Raw genomic sequence first — 20,188 nt, forward strand, 5'->3', positions numbered from 1 at the left:
CGTAATAAGCGTTCAAAGATGGTTTGAAAGGAAGATATGTAAATACTAATGTTAAAAAACAATAATAATTAAGCGAAAATCTTTCGACAAATGCTTTAGTTGCATTTAACGATACGCTGTGAATTTTTCATGCGTATAACATATAAAATAACAGAACAAAACGTGTTTTTAATAATTTTCGGAGCTTAGCGATTTTTTCTATCGAGGAAATTTGATATAATTAATGTTTCAGCATAACGGCGTATAGATACTATCTTCAAAAATTACATATATTTTTTTGGAACTTAAAAACTTTTAAAAAGAGTTAAGTAAGCCTATTACCTACAATATAAGGTATACCAAGAATATACACATTTTTGGCTTGTAGCTTCCTCTTCCCCTTCAGTTTATGGAGTCATATTACAAAGTAGGCTTTAATTTCAGATGATACTTTTATGGTTGGGGTGTTTAATTAGAGTGCTGGGGTGGTTTAATTAAATTAGGATGTAATGATAAAGAATTATGCAGCATAAAAAAATTGATCTGTGAAAATAATATACCGGGTTTTCCAATAAGAGGTGTTATTTTGAATAGCCCGCTATTTCGGTAGATGTTACTTTTGAAGCTGTCATTTTTTGTCATTTGACAAGTAGAAACTACGCCATTAATAAAAATGGAACGATACACGCTTCAACAACGCATTGAAATGATTAAAATTCACTTGAGTGAATCAAATGCAAATCATCTTGAGTGATGAGGCCCATTTCCACCTCTGTGGCTTAGTCAACAAGCAAAATTGTTGCATCTGGGGCTCGGAAAACCCAAGAGTTATTGTTGATAAGCCTCTCTATCCTCAACGTGTGACTATTTGGTGCGGTTTATGGTCCGGCGGAGTCATTGGACCTTACTTTTTCGAAAATGAGACTGGAGCAACAGTTACGGTGAATGGATTGCGCTATAGAGAGATAATTAATGATTTTTTATTGCCGGAATTGGATGGTTTTGATCTGGACAACGTTTATTTTCAACAAGACGGAGCTACGTGCCACACAAGCTACGAAACCATTGATCTTTTACGATTGAATATCAAAATAACACCTCTTATTGGAAAACCCTGTATATTACCATTATTTTTTAGTCCACAGAAAAATAACTTTACTAATCAATTTGTTTGCAACAGTAGTAGAAGAGTATGTTGCTTCTGGTGGGAGAAATGTGATAAAATGTACAAATTTTAATAAATTAATAAGGCCCACATAAAACATTGAAATGAAGGCTGAATATTAGTGTAAACGAACACACTATTAGAACACAAATAATTAATTTAGTTAGTAATCACTTAGCACAGTCTAAAGCTTAAATGATAGATTATCCTTGAGGACTTTGCTAATAAGCGTGTTTTAAATTTTACACAACTGATAACAACCATTAATATATAAAGTCAACTAGCTGTACCCCTCCATGCGTTACTGTGGCTCAATCTGTCTGTGCAGATAGAGAAACAATAGCGCGTTTTGCTTTTACGTCCAATGTCACATCTACATAATACGGATATATAAAAACAGACGCGTATTCGAATGCAACGTTGTATCAAAATTTTAAAGCAATCGCTGAAGAACTTTCAAAGATTTAAGATTTTGATCAAATGAACATCAAATTTTTTTATATATATAGAAGATAGATAATTGTTTAACAATTTTATTGGTAATACTTTATTAGTAAGAGAGTAAAACTATAAATGTTGATTGCATAAATATATCATTCTATAAAAATAACAATACGTACAGGCAAATCATTTTAAAAAGAGCACATTATTAAAAATATCGAAAAAGTTATTTGAACTAGGTTTGAACACCCCCATTTTGAACTAGATTTGAACAGTCCCCTCTTACCCCGCAGTAGCCTAAAGATACCAGATGCGACGTTTAAAAATATAATAATTATTTTCACATAACATCCATCAGTACTAAAGTACTTTCAGAAGTAACTTGTTTAAATTTAGACTCATGATTCAATTGGATTTTTAATACTCTAATGTTTTTTCGTTTCTCTTAACAAAAATAAGTAACACATAGGATTATGTATCTATAAGCTATACCCTTTGTATTTTATTTGTACAACAAAGAGTTTTTTAATTTGAATTTACATCCAAACGTCAAGCGTTAAAAGGGAAAATAATCATCACTTTTGTTTTGGGTAACGAATGAATGCTAATGACCTACCAGGTAAGTATTGTACTGTATATTTTCTCCATAAATAGTTAAGTAATAACATAGATCACTGTAGAAATGTATTATAAGTTTGTACAGCGCCCTTGAGGTGATTTTGCACAAAAACGGCGCTATACAAGTCATCAAACCTGCTTGAATCTGTGCAAAGGAGAGCGATCCGTCTGATTGACAATCCGTTGTTAACAGACCGATTGCCTTCTCTAATGCATAGACGCAATGTAGGCATGCTCTGTCTGTTCTACAGGTATTTCAATGGAGCCTGCTCCAAGGAGCTAGCAGCATTGATTCCTGATGCACCGGTGCACGTACGCGAAACTCAACGGACACGAACTGAACACCCGTTCACGGTTGACGTTGGCTTCATGAGAACGGGCCGTTTTTACGACTCGTTTTTGTGTAAGTCGGCTCGTATGTGGAACGAGCTACCGGCATCTGTTTTTCCTCCCTCCTATAATCCGAGCCTCTTCAAGGCCCGCATTAACAAATCCCTTCCTACAGCCCCTACATTATTCCGCCTCACAACGCCGCCCAACCGGGTGGTGACATAGTTCCCCTGTCTGTACACTGCACAGGCAGGGACACTCTTGTGAGGTGTCACATAAAAAAAAAAAAAAAAAAAAAAATCCAATTATTATTATTATTATTATTAAATCTTGGAAGTGGAAATTAAGCCACTTCCCGACATCCGAACGAGCTGAAACTCGGCAGATAGACTCGTTGTCGATGACGATGCATTCTATTAACTTTTGATGGTAATCATGCGCACACACGCATTTCTCTGACATTGGATGACATTACAGCAATTGATATATGAAATAAATGTCGGTCCTACCCAATTGGGATTTGGTTCAGTTGTTAGCGCGGTTGACTCCAGTCCCTGGGGAAGAAGGTTCAGTCCTCAATAAAACCAATTTTTTTTTTCGAAATTGGCTACTAGCCAGAGCTAGATGGAGCCGAGATCGAAAATTCAAAACAGAGTTTTCGGATTGATTTTTTTTATCCATCCAGTACACCATTACACGAGCAAGATTCTCTTTAAAATGATTTACCTGTAGAAAAGTTTTTTTACACAAAAATTACATTTTGATTTCTGAACCAACGTTTAGATGTTTCCTGTCCTCGTAATGAACAATGCTAAATTGAATATAATTTGAGATTTTCACGGACTAAACTAAATTGTAGTGATTTATTTTTGGGGTGTTACGCCGTGTTGGGCTACCTTCTTTATCCAAAGTTTCTGACTACATTACAGTGTCCATCAAACACAGTAATGCTGACCGAAACATTGGATAAAGAAGGAAGTAGCACAGCATGGCGTAATACCCCAAAAATAAAACACTATAACTGCTAAATTGTGTTAAACTTTGGCTTAGTATTTAAATTGAAATTGTTCCTATAATAAGACTCTTGCAAATTGGCGACATCAGTTTTCTTTCAAATTGTTTTAGAACCCACTTTTAATAATAGTAATATTCGGAAGACTTTTATAGTGCCGCTTTCGGGAGAAATTCAGCTCAAGGGCACTTTCTCTTCGGTGGGTGTAGATTGCTTGACAGATCAAAAATTTAAAATCATTTCTGACAGATAAACAGAATTAGATAGAGATTTAACACAATTGTTCATATTATAAAAATATTCTTGGTGTAATTGTCACCTAATGTGTGTGTTGGAGGGAGTCTGACCGTGCCGCGTCCCTTCTGAAGATTCCCCTCCCTCCGAGCTCTGTCGCGAGTGCTGGCTTTGCTGGCTGTGGGAGCTGCCGTAGCCACTGAACTGGAAATCACAAATAAGCAAGTTAGTTTTTTTTTATATTAACTCTACACGGGAGGCACTGAGAGAAATAATTTCTTTTCTGCATTTTTCCTGACTATGCACCGACGAGTCGTTAGCTGTCGAAGAGTCAGCAATGCTAGTTCCTCTGAATTGTTACATCTTCCATTGAAATACCGATAGAACAAGGGAGGCGGGTATGGTACCGCCACCCCGTCAACCATTTATTGGATAACCAATACTTTTTTTTTTTTATAGAGCGGAGACGGTTTACATATGGTTCCCGTGAGCACTTAGGCCGTAGGTCCATTGTGCTATCTATCTCCCATTTTACCTCAATCCTTTAACAGTCACCCAGTCCCTTTAATAAAGTTCACCAGGGTTGTCATTGGATATGTGGTTATGTCTTCTGGTTCCACAATGTGTATTCCCAGGTCTCATTTCTCCTCTCCAATCCCCCTTGGTTCCCTGAAGGCCCCAAAAGGGAATAGAGCCTCATCTCTCTTTTCCACTCCTCCTTGGTTCCCTAAAGGCCACACGATGGAAGAGGACTTTGTCTCTCCTCTCCATTCCTCCTTGGTTCCCTGAAGGCCCCAAAAGGGAAGAGAGCCTCATCTCTCCTTTCCACTCCTCCTTGGTTCCCTAAAGGCCACACGATGGAAGAGGACTTTGTCTCTCCTCTCCATTCCTCCTTGGTTCCCTGAAGGCCCCAAAAGGGAAGAGAGCCTCATCCCTCCTTTCCACTCCTCCTTGGTTCCCTAAAGGCGTCACGATGGAAGAGGACTTCGTCTCTCCTCTTCACTCCTCCTTGGTTCCCTAAAGATACCAATACCCCTGCTATAGTTCACCTTAAGTGGTTTTCTATGTTTAGTCACTTAGCAGGAGTACCGGGGTTCATAGGGGGAGAGGTTTGTCTAGGTCTTGGCGCTGGATGCGTTTGCTCACCTCCTGCGTGGTGAGCAGAATCAGGAGAGGCTGGTTGAGTAAGATCTTTTGACCTCTCCAGCCGGACTCTCTCGACCCATCAACACGACAGAGATGTAATATTATAAAATGTAACTTGGGAAATGTGAGATAAAGTAGCAGGGCTACATTTTTAACAGCCCTCTTTTGCAAGTTAGCTTTGTGATTAATCGAAAATTCCAACGCACGGGAACTTTTGAAATAATTCCAATAAATGTTTTAAAATATCTCTTCAAATTGGCCATATTTTGGCCAGCAGACGCTTGAGGGTGTTTTCAAATTAGCCAAGATGTGGCCAAAAACGTTCCAGTGGCTATAGTAAGATGGATGGATAGTTTATAGATTGGTACCTTAGAAGAAGACATTTCCCCTGAGGTATTGGAACTATTCCTAGAGTGTCCCTGCAGGCAGGCGGGACAGTGGCCGCTCACGGCTGAATGCGCTATCACTGAAACAGAAGGAAACAAACATCATCATTATTACACACACATTTTACAAAAATTCGAGCCATAGAGCTTACCAGACGTTCGATTTTGGATTCGACCGCGCTCATTTCAAAAATCATATCTCTAACTATTGATAATAATAATAATATGTTATGTTTCGCCTTCTGAAGGAATTTAATATGTTAGTTATTGAAATTGCCCTTACTTGAACTTATTTGGGACAATATTTAATATTACTATTTCTTTACGTTGTCTATGGTCTATTAGAAATGTCTATAGTGCTGTCATAAGCAAAAAGGCAGCTAGGAATTTGCAAAAGTCAAGCAGAACACTGTTGGCTTCATGAGAACGGGCCGGTACTTCGACCCGTTTCTGTAAGACGGCTCGTAATGTGGAATGAGCTACTGGCATCTGTTTTTCCTCCCTCATATACCCCTCTCCTCTTCCTCGGCCTCTTCAAGACCCGCATTGATAAATCCCTTCCTACAGCCCCTACCTTAACCCGCCTCATAATGCTGCCCAACCGGGTGGAGACATATCTCTCCCGCCTTTACACTTTACAGACATGGGTGCTCTTGTGAAGTGTCACATAAAAAAAAATGTGATTTGCAAATTCGTAGGTGCCTTGCTCATGATGGTAAAAACGGTGATGTTTTCAACTTGAAAACAATTCAAAATGACGCCTATAACAGCTTCACGCTACAAAACATTATCTGGAATATTCAAGAGACGAACATTAGTGACATCATTTGGTATTTGACAAAATCTAACTAAAAATATTATATGATAAAAATTATGTACTTATCTACAGATACCTGACTGGTTATTGTTCGAGTGATTATGTTACAACAGAGTGAATAAGGAACCATTGTTAATTGCGAAGAGAAATTTATAATCACCACAACCGTCCAGCATGTCTGAGCCGCTCCGCTGGCGCTGCAGGGTGCCCCCGCTGTCCTCGTCTCCATCCGCCCCCTCTGGGCCTCCGGGGTACGGCAGCACCAGCTCCGTGGAAACAATGCTGGTCTGCGTCTGGTGGTTCAGGAGCTCTGGAATGAGGATGTCATTAAAAATGAGCGTTATTATAAATGAAAATAAGCGACCCGGGAGCAGATCTCAGATGGTTTGGGCATGTAGTGCGGATGTAGTCGGGAACAGCTGAGGAAGACACGGCACAATCAAGTGAACCAAATACTTGAGTCGGGTTATTGAAGAGTCAGAATAACAGAAGGGTATGTATGTATGAGACAATGTACGAATGTGACTGAAGCAAGGATTGAACGCCAAGGCCGAGTTGTTTGGTGTTCCGTCCTCTCTGCCAACTCCTGCAGTAAATTGGCACGATGGTTAGTTAATTATGGATTTGAGAAATTTAGAAAGTTCTGGAGGATATGGCTAAATATATCAATTATACTAGATTACATGAAGGTTTCAATGATTCTTCTATATATAAAATACATACCGCTTCCAAAGAGTGCCGGCCTCTTCTTGGGCAGCGACCCGAACCCAGAGCTGCCGCTGGCGATAGACGAACCACAATCATCGTCCTTGGGCGGCTGCTGCGAAGGCTGCAACGGCTGCTGTGTCTGCTGCAGGGCCTGCGCCACCTGCTGGACCAGCTCCGGCTGGGGGGGCGGGGAGGGAGATGGCGGGGAGGGGAGGCCCGCCGCGCTCAGGTGTTCCGGCGGCTGTTTGTGCTTTAGCGACGGGGATGGCCTGCCACATAACCAACAATTATAATTGTGTATTTAGTATGGTCAAAACTATCTTTAGCTGTTTCCAATAGTTCGATCTTGTGCTGGAGAGCCAACATATATAAAGAGGAACAAGAATACATTAGAAAAGAAAATAGAAAGTAAAAACAAATTCAACCGCATTCCTACGATTAATAAATAAATAAATTGAAAAAATTATAAAAATCATTTAACATTAGTTTTATTTTCAAAGAATTGCAGAGGCTTGACATTAAAACCAATAGAGGGACCCATTTAGTCCTTAACACATTGACGGACGCTTACCGGAAAACAGGTTCGTGATATGACACTATCGATGTCACACTATCACATGTTTTTTGTCACAGGACACGCGTTTTGATGAATCATCTTTAGGTGTCAGATTATCAATAAAATATAATAAACATGTAAAAGCCCAGCTGCGTGTGAATTCAAAATAAATAAATTAAAAGCGCGTGGCCTGATGAGTCTGACTTACACTTTGAACAGTGGATCCCCCGACAGCATGTTCATCTTGATGCGCAGCTTGAGCGTGCTGTTGTCTTGGCGGCGGCGTGCGTCGTAGCCCTCCAGCAGGCAACGCCGCGCAGCCTCACCAGCGCCTGCCAGCTCCGCCAGGTTCATATCCACGAAGCCCAGCTTCTGGTACGAGCGGCCGCCTACAAAATACACAAGTCAATACTGTTGAATTATCTCTTATACATATTTATATAAGTTAACAGAGAGTAGTAACAAAGGTGAAGAGGTTTTGCCCGTCCATTCGGCTCATTGAATCGTAGAAGCTGCTGAGATTGCCCCCTTGAGACTTTCAAGGGTAGGGACTCCGATAAACAATTTTAACCCCTCGGGTATTTTTAACTTTTTTTTTCTATCGGGGGAATTTAATATAATTAACGTTTCGGCTTAACAAATGTATAGATATTATATTCAAAAATATTTTTTTTTTTTAAAGAGTTAACGAGAAACTTGTTATAAATGGGTAGAAATTGGGTATGCGGGGGATTAAGCCTTGATATTTTACACTCAAATTCCTTATTGTCGTAATGATCAGCAACGTTGGTATGTATTCCAACACTGTCAGAATGGGATATGTAATTAGTTGTGGGAATAAGGTTGGGTGTGGGAATGAGGGAACATATGTGAAAGGGAGATACATGACTGACAGTAATTAATAATTTGTTACCTTTCAATTCTTTCCTAACGGATATCCTCAAAATGCTAGGATCCAGGATGCCAGTGGAGGCGTTGGCCGACATCTTGCAGGGAAACTGGAATGTGGCGTTCCATTGCACCGTGTGGTTCTTCACCTCCTCCCTGGAAATAAACAACAAACTATATTAAAATACAAGAATAAATATAAATATTATCGTTAAGGAAATACAATATCTGTGCTCATAAACTAGGTGCTGTGCGGAACTATTGGGGAATGAAGCACAAAATTTACTTATGAAGGATTTGAAAAATACAAAGTTCTACTTTGTAGCTATCGACGAATCTACCGACAATACTGACATAGGTCATTTGTACGTTTTCGTAAGATGTACTGTGGGCTGCATACAATCTGGTCCAGGGATCTGGCCCGCGAACCGCCAATTTCTGATCTCTAAGCCATCGATGTACAAACGTCTTATTATTATTTCTGTTAATAAAAATGAATGATGATAAAGTAATCTAACCTATACTTTTATCATGTTGTGTTTGTCGTTGTTCTGTTTTTCCGGTTACAGTGGGTTATTAACTGCTAATATAAAAAGCCCTGATGAAGCTTGAGATAAGCGAAAACCCGGTTGGCTGTCATTATTAATTCATATAAAAAATGGTGTATTACAAAGTGTGTTTTTTCATTTAGTAAATAATATATTTGTGGCATGTTCCAGAGTGGTAGATGGTACATTCAGTACAGTCCTGGTAAACCACCAAAGAGAAAAATTTGAATATTTGACTACCCTAACTTTCTCTTTCCTATCTCTTCCACTTGCCCTCTACCTTCAGCCTCACTATATACCCAAAATGTGGATGCCATAGTCTTACTGCCTCCAGCCGATCGGGAATAATTAGGACTCTCGTGTGGTATTCACATAAAAATAAAATTTTAAACGGGCTCATCACTTTCCCAGAACTTTTTCTACTTCCTTTCCTTAAAAAAGAGCCTACACACAGCATCCCAAGAGATGATATATGCCCTGAGGGAAATTATTTTCCTGGTGGCCTCCTCTGTGCGGTTAATGTAAAAAAAAAATCTCCCTAATTTCTAGTGTCCATGGGGTCCGCAATGAACCTTGGCCGCTGGAGTAGTTAGAACAGGACCCGGCACAAATAGGACTAGAAATGTTATTTTATTATTATTATTTAATAAGCAGGCACCATTCTGCTTATGCGCTCATATCTGATTTCGCAACAGTAATTAAACCTAGTTTTAAATAGGTTTATATTATTAGCAACAATGACTTCTTGTGGAAGTTTGTTCCATACATCCACTACTATATTTGCAAGAAAGTGTTTCCTAGGATTGGATGCAAAAGGTATTTTTGTTATTTTTTTTAATATCCACAGAGATTTATATTTTTGTTGGTGGTGAAGATTTCTTCTATGCCAGGGCAACTAAAATAATGTCCAGATAAAATTTTGGAAATTCAAGTCACCCTTTTCCTTATTTCTTTTAAGGTGGATTCCGGGGATTTCTTCTTCAATAGAGAAGGAAGAGAAGTTGGCGTAGGATTCAGAAGTATCACTGCTGAATAAAGAAGTGGTTTCGCCTTCAGATTTCCGGACACTCTCCGTGGAAGTGGAGTGAGAGCCATTATCATCATTGATGAGGGGATTTTGGCTTACATTGCCAATACTGTTTGATGAATTAACTGTCGCATATTCCACGGATAGATCACTTCTGCTGGAGGATTCACCATCGGAATCAGATTCAGAACTATCAGCTCTCTTATTAAGTTTTGGAATATTAAGCGATAGCACAGCACAGATGTAGTAATCTTAGTTCCTGGAGTCTATCTTCGTATTGCCGTCTTTCAAAGTTCTTGGTATTATTGTAAATCGTCTCTGTGCTCTCTCTAACAGATCTATATCTTTCGCAAAATATGGACTCCATATTAGGAAAGCGTATTCCAGGAAAGGTCGCACATATTTTTTGTAATGATAATAATAAGAACATTCAAGCTACGAACTGAACAACGCGTTTGCCGCTATCAGCGACCAATTAATAAAATGACTGTGAGAGTACACAAGGAAAACGTGCATTTTTAATTAATGGCCATTATTTGACACTGCATTACAGTCATAAAACAAAACACACAAAGATAACACAAATATATTATAAAGTTGCATGACTCATGCGCTCATAATCTGTATGACTGAATTCAAAACTGTTGACTGTTAAACTATCTATGTATTCAAAAGCTGGAAAAATACAAATATAGTGTTTTCCAATAAGAGGTGTATTTTGATATTCAATCGTAAAAGATCAATGGTTTCGTTGCTTGTGTGGCACGTAGCGCCATCTTGTTGAAAGAAAACGTTGTCCAGATCAATACCATCCGATTCCGGCAATAAAAAATCATTAATCATCTCTCGATAGCGCAATCCATTCACCGTAACTGTTGCTCCAGCCTCATTTTCGAAAAAGTAAGGTCCGACGACTCCGCCGGACCATAAACCGCACCAAACAGTCACACGTTGAGGATAGAGAGGCTTTCCGCCGCCTTCCTAGCTTCGCGCAAGTTAGTTTGTTCAATGCGGAAAATTTATTATGTCCATGTGAACATATAGTACAAAGAATGCTGATTTTGATGTAATATTATGCAATTTGAAAAAACCTAAAACCATTGATGTATTATATTTAGATGAGACATGAAGCGAATAAATAGGTTCCACTTTTTTAACTCCAATTGACCTCCAACGCTCCAACTAAAACTACGGAATCCGATCTTATCGCTTATCGCGATCTAAGAGTGGAACACGTTAGATCAGGGGTTCCCAACCCCGTGCTTACGATTCGTATGTGCCCGCCACTATTCGACAGTGAAATAATTTTTTCATAAACATTAATTAAAAATGTTAATTATTTTTATATATTTGTTAGAGTTTTAATTTTTTTGAGTGCCTAGGTTTATTAAATATGTTCGCATGTTTGCGATATTGTATGTATGAGTGGTTCCTTTGCTGACAGTACTTATCGCAACCTGTCTAGCGGCGAGCCAGACTACACTCTTCACGCTAGCCTGGAATGGAGAGTTCTATTTGCACATCACTCCTTGTACACGCAGAAAACCCGAAGTGAACGAACGCCACGAACTGAGCCGATGAACGCCGAAGGCGCCAAAACACATGACTCTGCCAGCTCTGTCTGTCAGTGAAAGCAATAAGCATGGCACCGACAGCCAAACTGACAGTAGTCACATGCTCGTACCGTCCCGATCGGTTCGGCGATCATCGGCTCACTTCGGGTTTTCGGCGTGTACAAGGAGTGATGTGCAAATAGCATTCCTCACCTGGAACCGCGTTGTTGTCATTTTGATTGCGATTGCTGCCCCGAGTTTGTCGAATAAAAATAGGTGGTGCCCGCCACCCTACCGATATTTTAGAATGTGCTCTAGAGTACAAAAAGGTTTGGAACCCCTGCGTTAGATATTAATACGCAATAGAGACTCTAATTCTACAGCTATACGCCTAAAACACTAGGGTTCAAAGGATAAATTATATCGTGATATTTTTATCGCCGATATAATAACACATCAATTATATTATTTATAACTAGCTATAACTGTACTCCGCCACCCGTTCCTGTGGCTCAATCTTTCTGTGCAAATAGAGAAACAATAGCGCGTGCAATGTATGTCACACGTGAGATCGATATAATAAAGGTATATAAAAACATACGCGTATTCGAATGCAACGACGCGTGCGTCGTGTCAAAATTTCAAAGCAATCGATGAATAACTTTCGGTGATTTAAGATTTTGAACAAATATTTTTTATTTATATAGATAGATAGAATATATAAATTTAATAGGCACGTGTTTGTTTTTACAGAATATTCCTGGCACCGTCAAATCGCGTAGTTGCAGATTTCAAAATATATTGCCCTTGGTATGGTGAAAAACTCTGATCATTCAAGACAACTGTTGGCAATTATGAATTAACTGTTGATGCTGCAACAGAAACACTAGAGTTCTAGAGATATTTTTTGTCCTTGGGCCAGTTCAGTTATGCAGAAAAAAAACTAAAAAACACTACAATATTAATAGTTTTATAAAATATTCTATGTCATAGCTCGTAAAAAGGGCGTTAAAAAATCAAAATACGGGGTTTTCCAATAAGAGGTGTTATTTTGAATAGCCCGCTATTTCGGTAGATGTTACTTTTGAAGCTGTCATTTTTTGACATTTGACAAGTAGAAACTACGCCATTAATTATTATTCGTCAACAAGCAAAACTGTCGCATCTGGGGCTCGGAAAACCCAATAGTTATTGTTGAAAAGCCTCTCTATCCTCAACGTGTGAGATCCGGCGGATTCATTGGACCTTACATTTTCGAAAATGAGGCTGGAGCAACAGTTAAGGTGAATGGATCGCGCTATCGAGAGATGATTAATTTTTTTTATGGCCGGAATTGGATGGTATTGATCTGGACAACGTTTACTTTCAACAAGACGGCGCTACGTGCCACACAAGCAACAAAACCATTGATCTTTTACGATTGAATATCAAAACAACACCTCTTATTGGAAAACCTGTATATGGTCATGAAATGGAACTAACAGATTCTCTACCAGAAATGTTAAACGTGATTTTTTCAATGTTAGTCAAAATTTACGTAAAAACAGTATTTTCTAAAAATGAATTATGTTAGCTTTTTAAGAAACCACCAAATTAATCGTACACAACACAAATCAATTACGAATTCAGACTTTGTTTGATTTAACGTAAAAATGGGACATGGTAAAAACACGCTATCTTTCGATTTAAATAAATAATTACAAGTATATACAGGTTCAACAGTTTTATTTAATTGACTAAATAAAGTAAATTAATAAATTTACATTTATGTGCGATATTCCATAATATTCCATAATACGTTACTATGAAAAAGCCAATCTAAAACATGAGGCACAAAAACGCAATGTACAAACAAACTTTGGCTAAAATGCCCAATTTTTTTTTATAAGCATGTGCCGACTAGGAAAACAAGACAAAATGTAACATTCTTCTGAAATTCATACACAACCAACAATCAGACACACTCACTTACCAATAGGATGCATGATCTGGGCAATTAATTGAAGGGTACTATTGATATATTTATTGACTCCGTTTATAGAATTAAGCGTAATCTATACCAGCACTTTATTGAATCCTACAAACTAGAGTAGCGTTGTTGGTAATGTAGTTTTAGTGATTTGTCTTATATGTAGTATTGTTCTAGTTTCTATATTATTTTATGTTACTGTTACATTTTTACTAATATCGTTTCATATTCAGTTTATCAATTTACTGTTATATCATGCTGTTGTATAATTTTCGATAGCTCACTAGGTATATTCTGTTCTTAAAATCCATGTAAAAGCCCGGCTGGGCGTAAAACCAAATAAAATAAAGATTTATTTGAGTATATATGTTATCTACTAGTTCATCGGTGAAGAACAATTTGAAAAAACCCAATGGATTCTTCCATTTTTGCCTCATTCGATGGTAAAATTCCTTTATACTAAGATAAAATTAGTGCACATATGGTTTTTGTCACAATATTAGTATTTTGAAATGTCCGTCAGTCTGTTAAATTCTTTTCACTGCCTTTTTTATTATTTGCTTTTAATTTTGTACATCTATCATTTACAAGTATTCTCTCTAGACTCCACACTGAGATGAGAGCATCAGCCTTCCAACATGATTCAAATGGGCTTCATGTTCCTAGTCTGATTTATCACTGACTTCGTTTCGTTTCCGTCATCGTTGGGCGTAAACCAAAATGAAATAAAAATAAAATTGGAAATATAATAGGTATCCAATATTTATAAAAAAAATATATGAAAGTCAGATAAACTGCAAAAATTCAATGAAAAGAAGCAATTGTTTCTTCGAGAACGCTATAATTTGCAATATGTATTCAGTTTTATAGACACACGCAGAACAAACAACATTTACAACACCTTTCATTAGTACGAAACATAATAATTATTATTTGTTTAACTCTTTCAGCACCGCACTTTTATTTCCACATATGGATCATATTTTAACCTTGATAATACCTTATACAATTATTTGAAAATTTTATGGTTATTTAGATTTTTATTGTTTTTAGGTCTCAATGGGTTATTTTTATAAGTAAGAAAAAAAAACTATCGCACAAACAATTGTTTAATTTAAAATTATGCATAAATATAAAGATAACACAAAAAAGTCCTAGCAAAACTAATTATTATATTTACAGTATTTGTTGCTGGAATAAATGTTGCAAACTAGCATAAATAATAGACGCCATGATGAATATCCTCCACAAGCGATACTAATGTTTTTCAGGAGGAACTCTGGTATTGAAAGGGTTAAAGACACGTATTATGAAGTTAACACAGTAACGACTCGATTGTGTGGATCACAATCACAGGGGAGAGATTAGATGGAAAATAACGTCAATTTGGGAGGCGGGAATGGGTAATAGATGAGTGTTCAGGTGGGAGCCGATAGCGTTATCTACGTCATAAGCCAAATTCGAACAGTTTTGTAATTTGTAATTTTTTAAATCAATCATTATTGATGGCAATATTAAAATTTTACATTTTAGAGCGACTTTAAACAGAAAAAATGAACTTTAAATATTCCAAAAATTAATTTGCGAAATTAACTCATTCCAAAAATCTTCAACGATTCTTTTCTACGTCAGCAATATTATGCAAAGGGTCGAGAGTGAAAAGCATGATCAGATGTACTGTATGTATTTTTGAAGATAATATCAGTACATTTATTATGCCGAAACGTTAATTATATGAAATTCCCTCGATAGAAAAAAAATTGCAAAGTAAGCTCCGAAAATTATTAAATACACGTTTTGTTCTGTTATTCAATATGTATGTTATAGGCATGAAAAAATTCACAGTGTATCTCTAAACTCAACTAAAACATTTTTCCAAATTTTTTTTCTCTATATCTTTATTTTTTATTTATTTGAGTAACATAAACAGTCTTAGTAATACAATATACATAAGAGGATAACAAAAAACAGACCAATTATTAATGTTCACAGATAGATATTCAGAAACATAAAACTAACCTGTAAACTAGGATATTTAATAAAAATAGAAAAAAAAACAGAATAAAGCAGCAAATAAGAAAAATAATAATACGAATGTAAATTCAACAAACGATAAACCTATAATATGCCTACCATAAACAGCAATAAAATAAATGTGATTATAACTATACTTAAATAGACTTGGGTTGGAACGGGAAAGGGGAGGAGAGGGATAAGGAAAAGTTGCCACGCAAGTAATATTAAAATATTAGGTACAATCAATTTAACAGTCGTGAATATGAGTTAGAATGTGATACAATGAAATTCTGTAGTGATAGTAACTAGCAGTGAATATGTCAGCACGAGTGTCTATATTTGCAAATTTATTATTATAGTAGTTACATGTCCTTTGCATAAATTCATTTTGTTTGGAATTGGTATTGCATCTATCAATGTAGAAAAGGGTATTTTGTCTGCTGTATCGAATTGGCGCATGGAAATTTATTTTGTTCAGCAACTCCGGGCAGTCAACTTTAGAGTTAATAATTTTATACAAGAGCATCTGATCAGCGACAATCCTCCTGTTGAGTAGTTTCGTGATTCGAAAATGTTACTCGATTTCGTCGTAAGTGTTGTATATGTTAAATGATTTAAAATTGAGGAATTTGAGAAATCGTTCCTGAACTTTTTATATCCTGTTAGCATAAACAATATAGCGCGGGTTCCAAACCGGTGAACAGTACTCCAGGTGAGGACGAACATGTGAATTGTAGAGAGTCAGATATGTCTTAGTATTTTTGAAAAATTTGCATGTTCTCAGTACAAAACCTAGACTTTTTGATGCTTTGGTGACAATGTTATCAACGTGTTTATCAAAGGTAAGTTTAGAGTCTAAGAAAACCCCGAGATCACGTACATAGTCTTTATTTGTTAAAATCGATCCAGAAATGGTGTAATCATGCAGTATTTTCACACGGTTACGTGTGAATGTGACTTTGCAACATTTAGAAATATTGATAAAAAGCTTATTTCTGAGACAGTAATCCGTCAGTCGATCAAGATCTGCTTGTAAACGCGCATAACAGTCCGGGGAGCTTATAGGAAGGTATATCTTCATATCGTCAGCAAATAGTAAAATTTGAGCGTCGCGAAAACATGTCGTAATATCATTAATATAGATAGAGAAAAGCAAAGGACCCAAAATGGACCCCTGAGGCACACCGGAAGTAATGATTTTCCAGACGGAGACGTCATGTTTTATTAAATATTTTCACCATTTTCGATAATTATTATCGTTTTTTTTAATATTAGCGCTCTCATTCTAACATTTGTATTTACATATCTCTCTTTCAAACCATCTTTGAACGCTTACTACGGGGCCTTAACTGTTGAAAATTTATAACAAAAATAATTTAAAATCAATGAAACATTCTAAGCCGATCAAAATAAGGGGAGCTGTATAACTGTATATGATCCAAGTTCCGCCGCTAGCACCAAGCAACCAGCATCAAGCGTCTATAATAATCTGCTCTAGTCACTACTTTTTGTGTTGTGAATAGTCTCTAGTTCAGTGATACGCAACCCGCGGCCCGCGAACCCATTTCGTATGTCCCATTTGGCTAATCAAAAAATTACGCTAAACAATATTGAACAGTTTCTGTTCTGTTTTGTGAAAGGGTTTAACGGAAAACTTTTTTTTCTTCAAATCTTCGCTCAAAATAATAAGCTTTTTTTACATATTCTAAACACAGAATATCGCGGTACGTCGTTAAGGCGATCCCATACGTAGTAATTCAAAATCATGTGTTTTTGGTTTGAAAATTTGGTCGCCTAGAAATGTTTCAGATGCTTTAATTAAATACTGCGAGTAAAATACATCTTGGCCTTTGAAATAATCGAGTATTTTTTAGATAAGTCTTTTTATAAGCCCAGAAAAAAATAATGTAAATGCCTATGAAAACTGCTTTAAAGTTCAAAATCTCCTACTTACGAACCCATTTTCGGTTATGATTTTATGGTACAATGTGGCAAATTAAGTTATTTATAAAATGATCGAAAAAAAATTAAATGTTTATGCCTGAACATCCACAAAATATAATAAAAGGCACTTTTTGGCCATGTTTTTTTCATGCATAAATCAAAACAGGCGGATGGTGTTAAGCGGGAATTTAAACCTTATCGCCATCTACGTAAGGGTTGTTATTGATAGCGACTGAATTTAAAATATTACACGTCCTAGTGCATCACCTTGATTGTAGAAAAAATTTCACCTTCGCAGCGCAGCGCTTTTTGTTGAGAACTATGTTTGATATACAGGGTTTTCCAATAAGAGGTGTTATTTTGTATAGCCCGCTATTTCGGTAGATGTTACTTTTGAAGCTGTCATTTTTTGACATTTGACAAGTAGAAACTGCGCCATTAATAAAAATGGAATGATACACGCTTCAACAACGCATTGAAATTATTAAAATTCACTTAAGTGAATCAAATGCAAATCATCTTGAGTGATGAGGCCCATTTCCACATCGGTGGCTTTGTCAACAAGCAAAATTGTCGCATCTGGGGCTCGGAAAACCCAAGAGTTATTGTTGAAAAGCCTCTCTATCCTCAACGTGTGACTGTTTGGTGAGGTTTATGGTCCGGCGGAGTCATTGGACCTTACTTTTTCGAAAATGAGGCTGGAGCAACAGTAACGGTGAATGGATTGCGCTATCTAGAGATGATTAATGATTTTTTTATTGCCGGAATTGGATGGTATTGATCTGGACAACGTTTACTTTCAACAAGACGGCGCTACGTGCCACACAAGCAACAAAACCATTGATCTTTTACTACTGAATATCAAAATAACACCTATTATTGGAAAACCCTGTATTTAAAAGATTCCGTTTTACAAAATCCAAAAATTTTCTTGACCACATTTTGTTTGATTTTCAACCGCATTTGTTATGAGTTGACTATTGGATGTAGAAAAAATTAGCCTGTGGCGCTTTCTTCGTGCACGCTATGATTGATATTTTGCATGTGTTCTGTTTTATGAGGTTGCCTACGCTTCCAAATGATGTTTCTGAAAACATGTAAGTAACGGTATCTATGATTTTCTTCGAAATAAATTTTTCGAAAATCAATTTTATTAAACTACTGATTTTTTTACTACGTTTTCTTCGACCATGCAAATCTTCGAATTTTGTTCAATTTTTTTGGGTGCAAAAATGGCTATTAGTCGTAGTATATAGTAGCCGAATGTTTATGGCGAAGAATTGCTATTCTAAGAATTGAGACTTCGAAAAACATGTATTTCGAAGAACTGCCATTCGAAAAATATGTCATTTTTACTGCTTTTGGTAATATATTTCTGTAATTTAAATAATTGGGCTTAATGCAAAATATCAAACACACTATATAGTCCAGTCAAGTTAAACATGAAAAGGGGGTTGTGCTTGCAAAAGGTCCAGTCATTCTGAATTTTTTATATGTTGTTAGGACCTAAACCAGTATTAAAAAAAAAATTTTGCAACTTCGAAAGTGCTGTGCGAGCGGCGGTGGACCTAAAAAACCAGGAAATTTTCGGATTTTTTTCAGTTTTTGCTCAATATCTCAGTAAAGGAAGGGTCTGACCGATATAATTGTATGTATACTTTTAAAGTATACTAAATTTGATATAATTTGAGACCAAAGCAAGCTATATAAAGCCATTGGTTTTCAAGATACAGTTCTTCAAAAATAGGCAATTTTTTCCAAAAAGTGTAATTTTTTCGAAATGGTCACTTATTTTGTAAAATAATTTCTAAAATACGCATCCCACGTCAAATATTGTAGGAAATAAAGTTGTTGTAAATTTAATAAGCTTTTATTTGAGACTAGATTGATATCTGTAGACTAAACGGTTCTCTCAAAAATGACAGAGAACCAAAAACAGTCATAAGTGGGTTTTGGGTGAAATGCAAATAAACTGTTCTCGCGTCTTTTTATGGTTTTATTTATCAAACAGTTAACAGATTTTTGATGAAAAAAAGAAAAGATATTACATCTATCGGGAATTACGTCATCTTCAAACATTGTTTTATATACCTACATACCAAAATGCTTGTACAAACATCATGGTACCTACTATAAGGACAAATTACAAGTACACAAAAAATAAAACTAATATAAATCATGTAGGTATTGTGTCTTGATTGCCAAATCATGTCTTTCTTTTTATCTTAGCTGGGAGAGGCGCCCAGTCTGTAGTCGGGTCATCTTCATCGTCCGAGCATATCAGCTCCACATCCGGGACGTTAATGCAAAATTTGCCACCGCATGACTAACAGAGGACTGAGCAGTGGAGCCCAGCCTTTCTACACGAGCAGCTCCCAGAGCATCCTTTATTGCATTTACACGAAATTTTTCGCAAAAGGGCAGGAGGTGCGGGATCCATCGTGGTGGGGATGGGGGTAAGTCCTTGAGAAGACAGCTTCCACACCCATTCAGTGGGATTCAAGTTGACTCCCCGCCACTTCTGCACTTGGAGGTAGCACCTTGCTGCATGGTGGCCTGCAGCATCTTCCGGCGGTGGCAAACGGGCGAGGTTTATGTTTGTTGAAGTGACAAACGTCTTATACCTCAGGAAATCCAAAGTATCCCTCGCGATGTCACCCCAATATAGAGCCACGAAGCACTTGATGCCTGCTTCACTCACGGCTTGTGGGGTAGAGTCTGGCCGAAGAAAGACCTCCACTTGCTCAGCAAGTGGTTCACTCTTGCTCAGAAGTGTGCTGATTTTGGTCTTTCCTCTGCCAAACGGTGCTGAGGTGGTATCGAACCCGGCAAACGCGTGGGTAAATAGTAC

General features: G+C 37.1%; 1 protein-coding gene across 1 annotated transcript in view; it reads right to left on the reverse strand.

The window, feature by feature from the left end:
* LOC149414643 (uncharacterized) overlaps positions 1–20,188 on the reverse strand; it is a 220,273-nt gene that overhangs the window by 24,562 nt on the left and 175,523 nt on the right. Inside the window, exons 3-8 of the mRNA XM_089643555.1 lie at positions 8,306–8,436; positions 7,601–7,781; positions 6,852–7,105; positions 6,289–6,438; positions 5,294–5,391; positions 3,865–3,983 (exon numbers count right to left, since the gene is read on the reverse strand). Coding sequence (XP_089499681.1) covers positions 3,865–3,983; positions 5,294–5,391; positions 6,289–6,438; positions 6,852–7,105; positions 7,601–7,781; positions 8,306–8,436 — 933 coding nt within the window. The remainder of the gene's footprint in view (positions 1–3,864; positions 3,984–5,293; positions 5,392–6,288; positions 6,439–6,851; positions 7,106–7,600; positions 7,782–8,305; positions 8,437–20,188) is intronic.

Source organism: Hesperophylax consimilis, chromosome 19 (genome assembly GCF_061612785.1).
Source record: "Hesperophylax consimilis isolate HC1 chromosome 19, BYU_Hcon_1.0, whole genome shotgun sequence".
Lineage (NCBI taxonomy): Eukaryota > Metazoa > Arthropoda > Insecta > Trichoptera > Limnephilidae > Hesperophylax > Hesperophylax consimilis.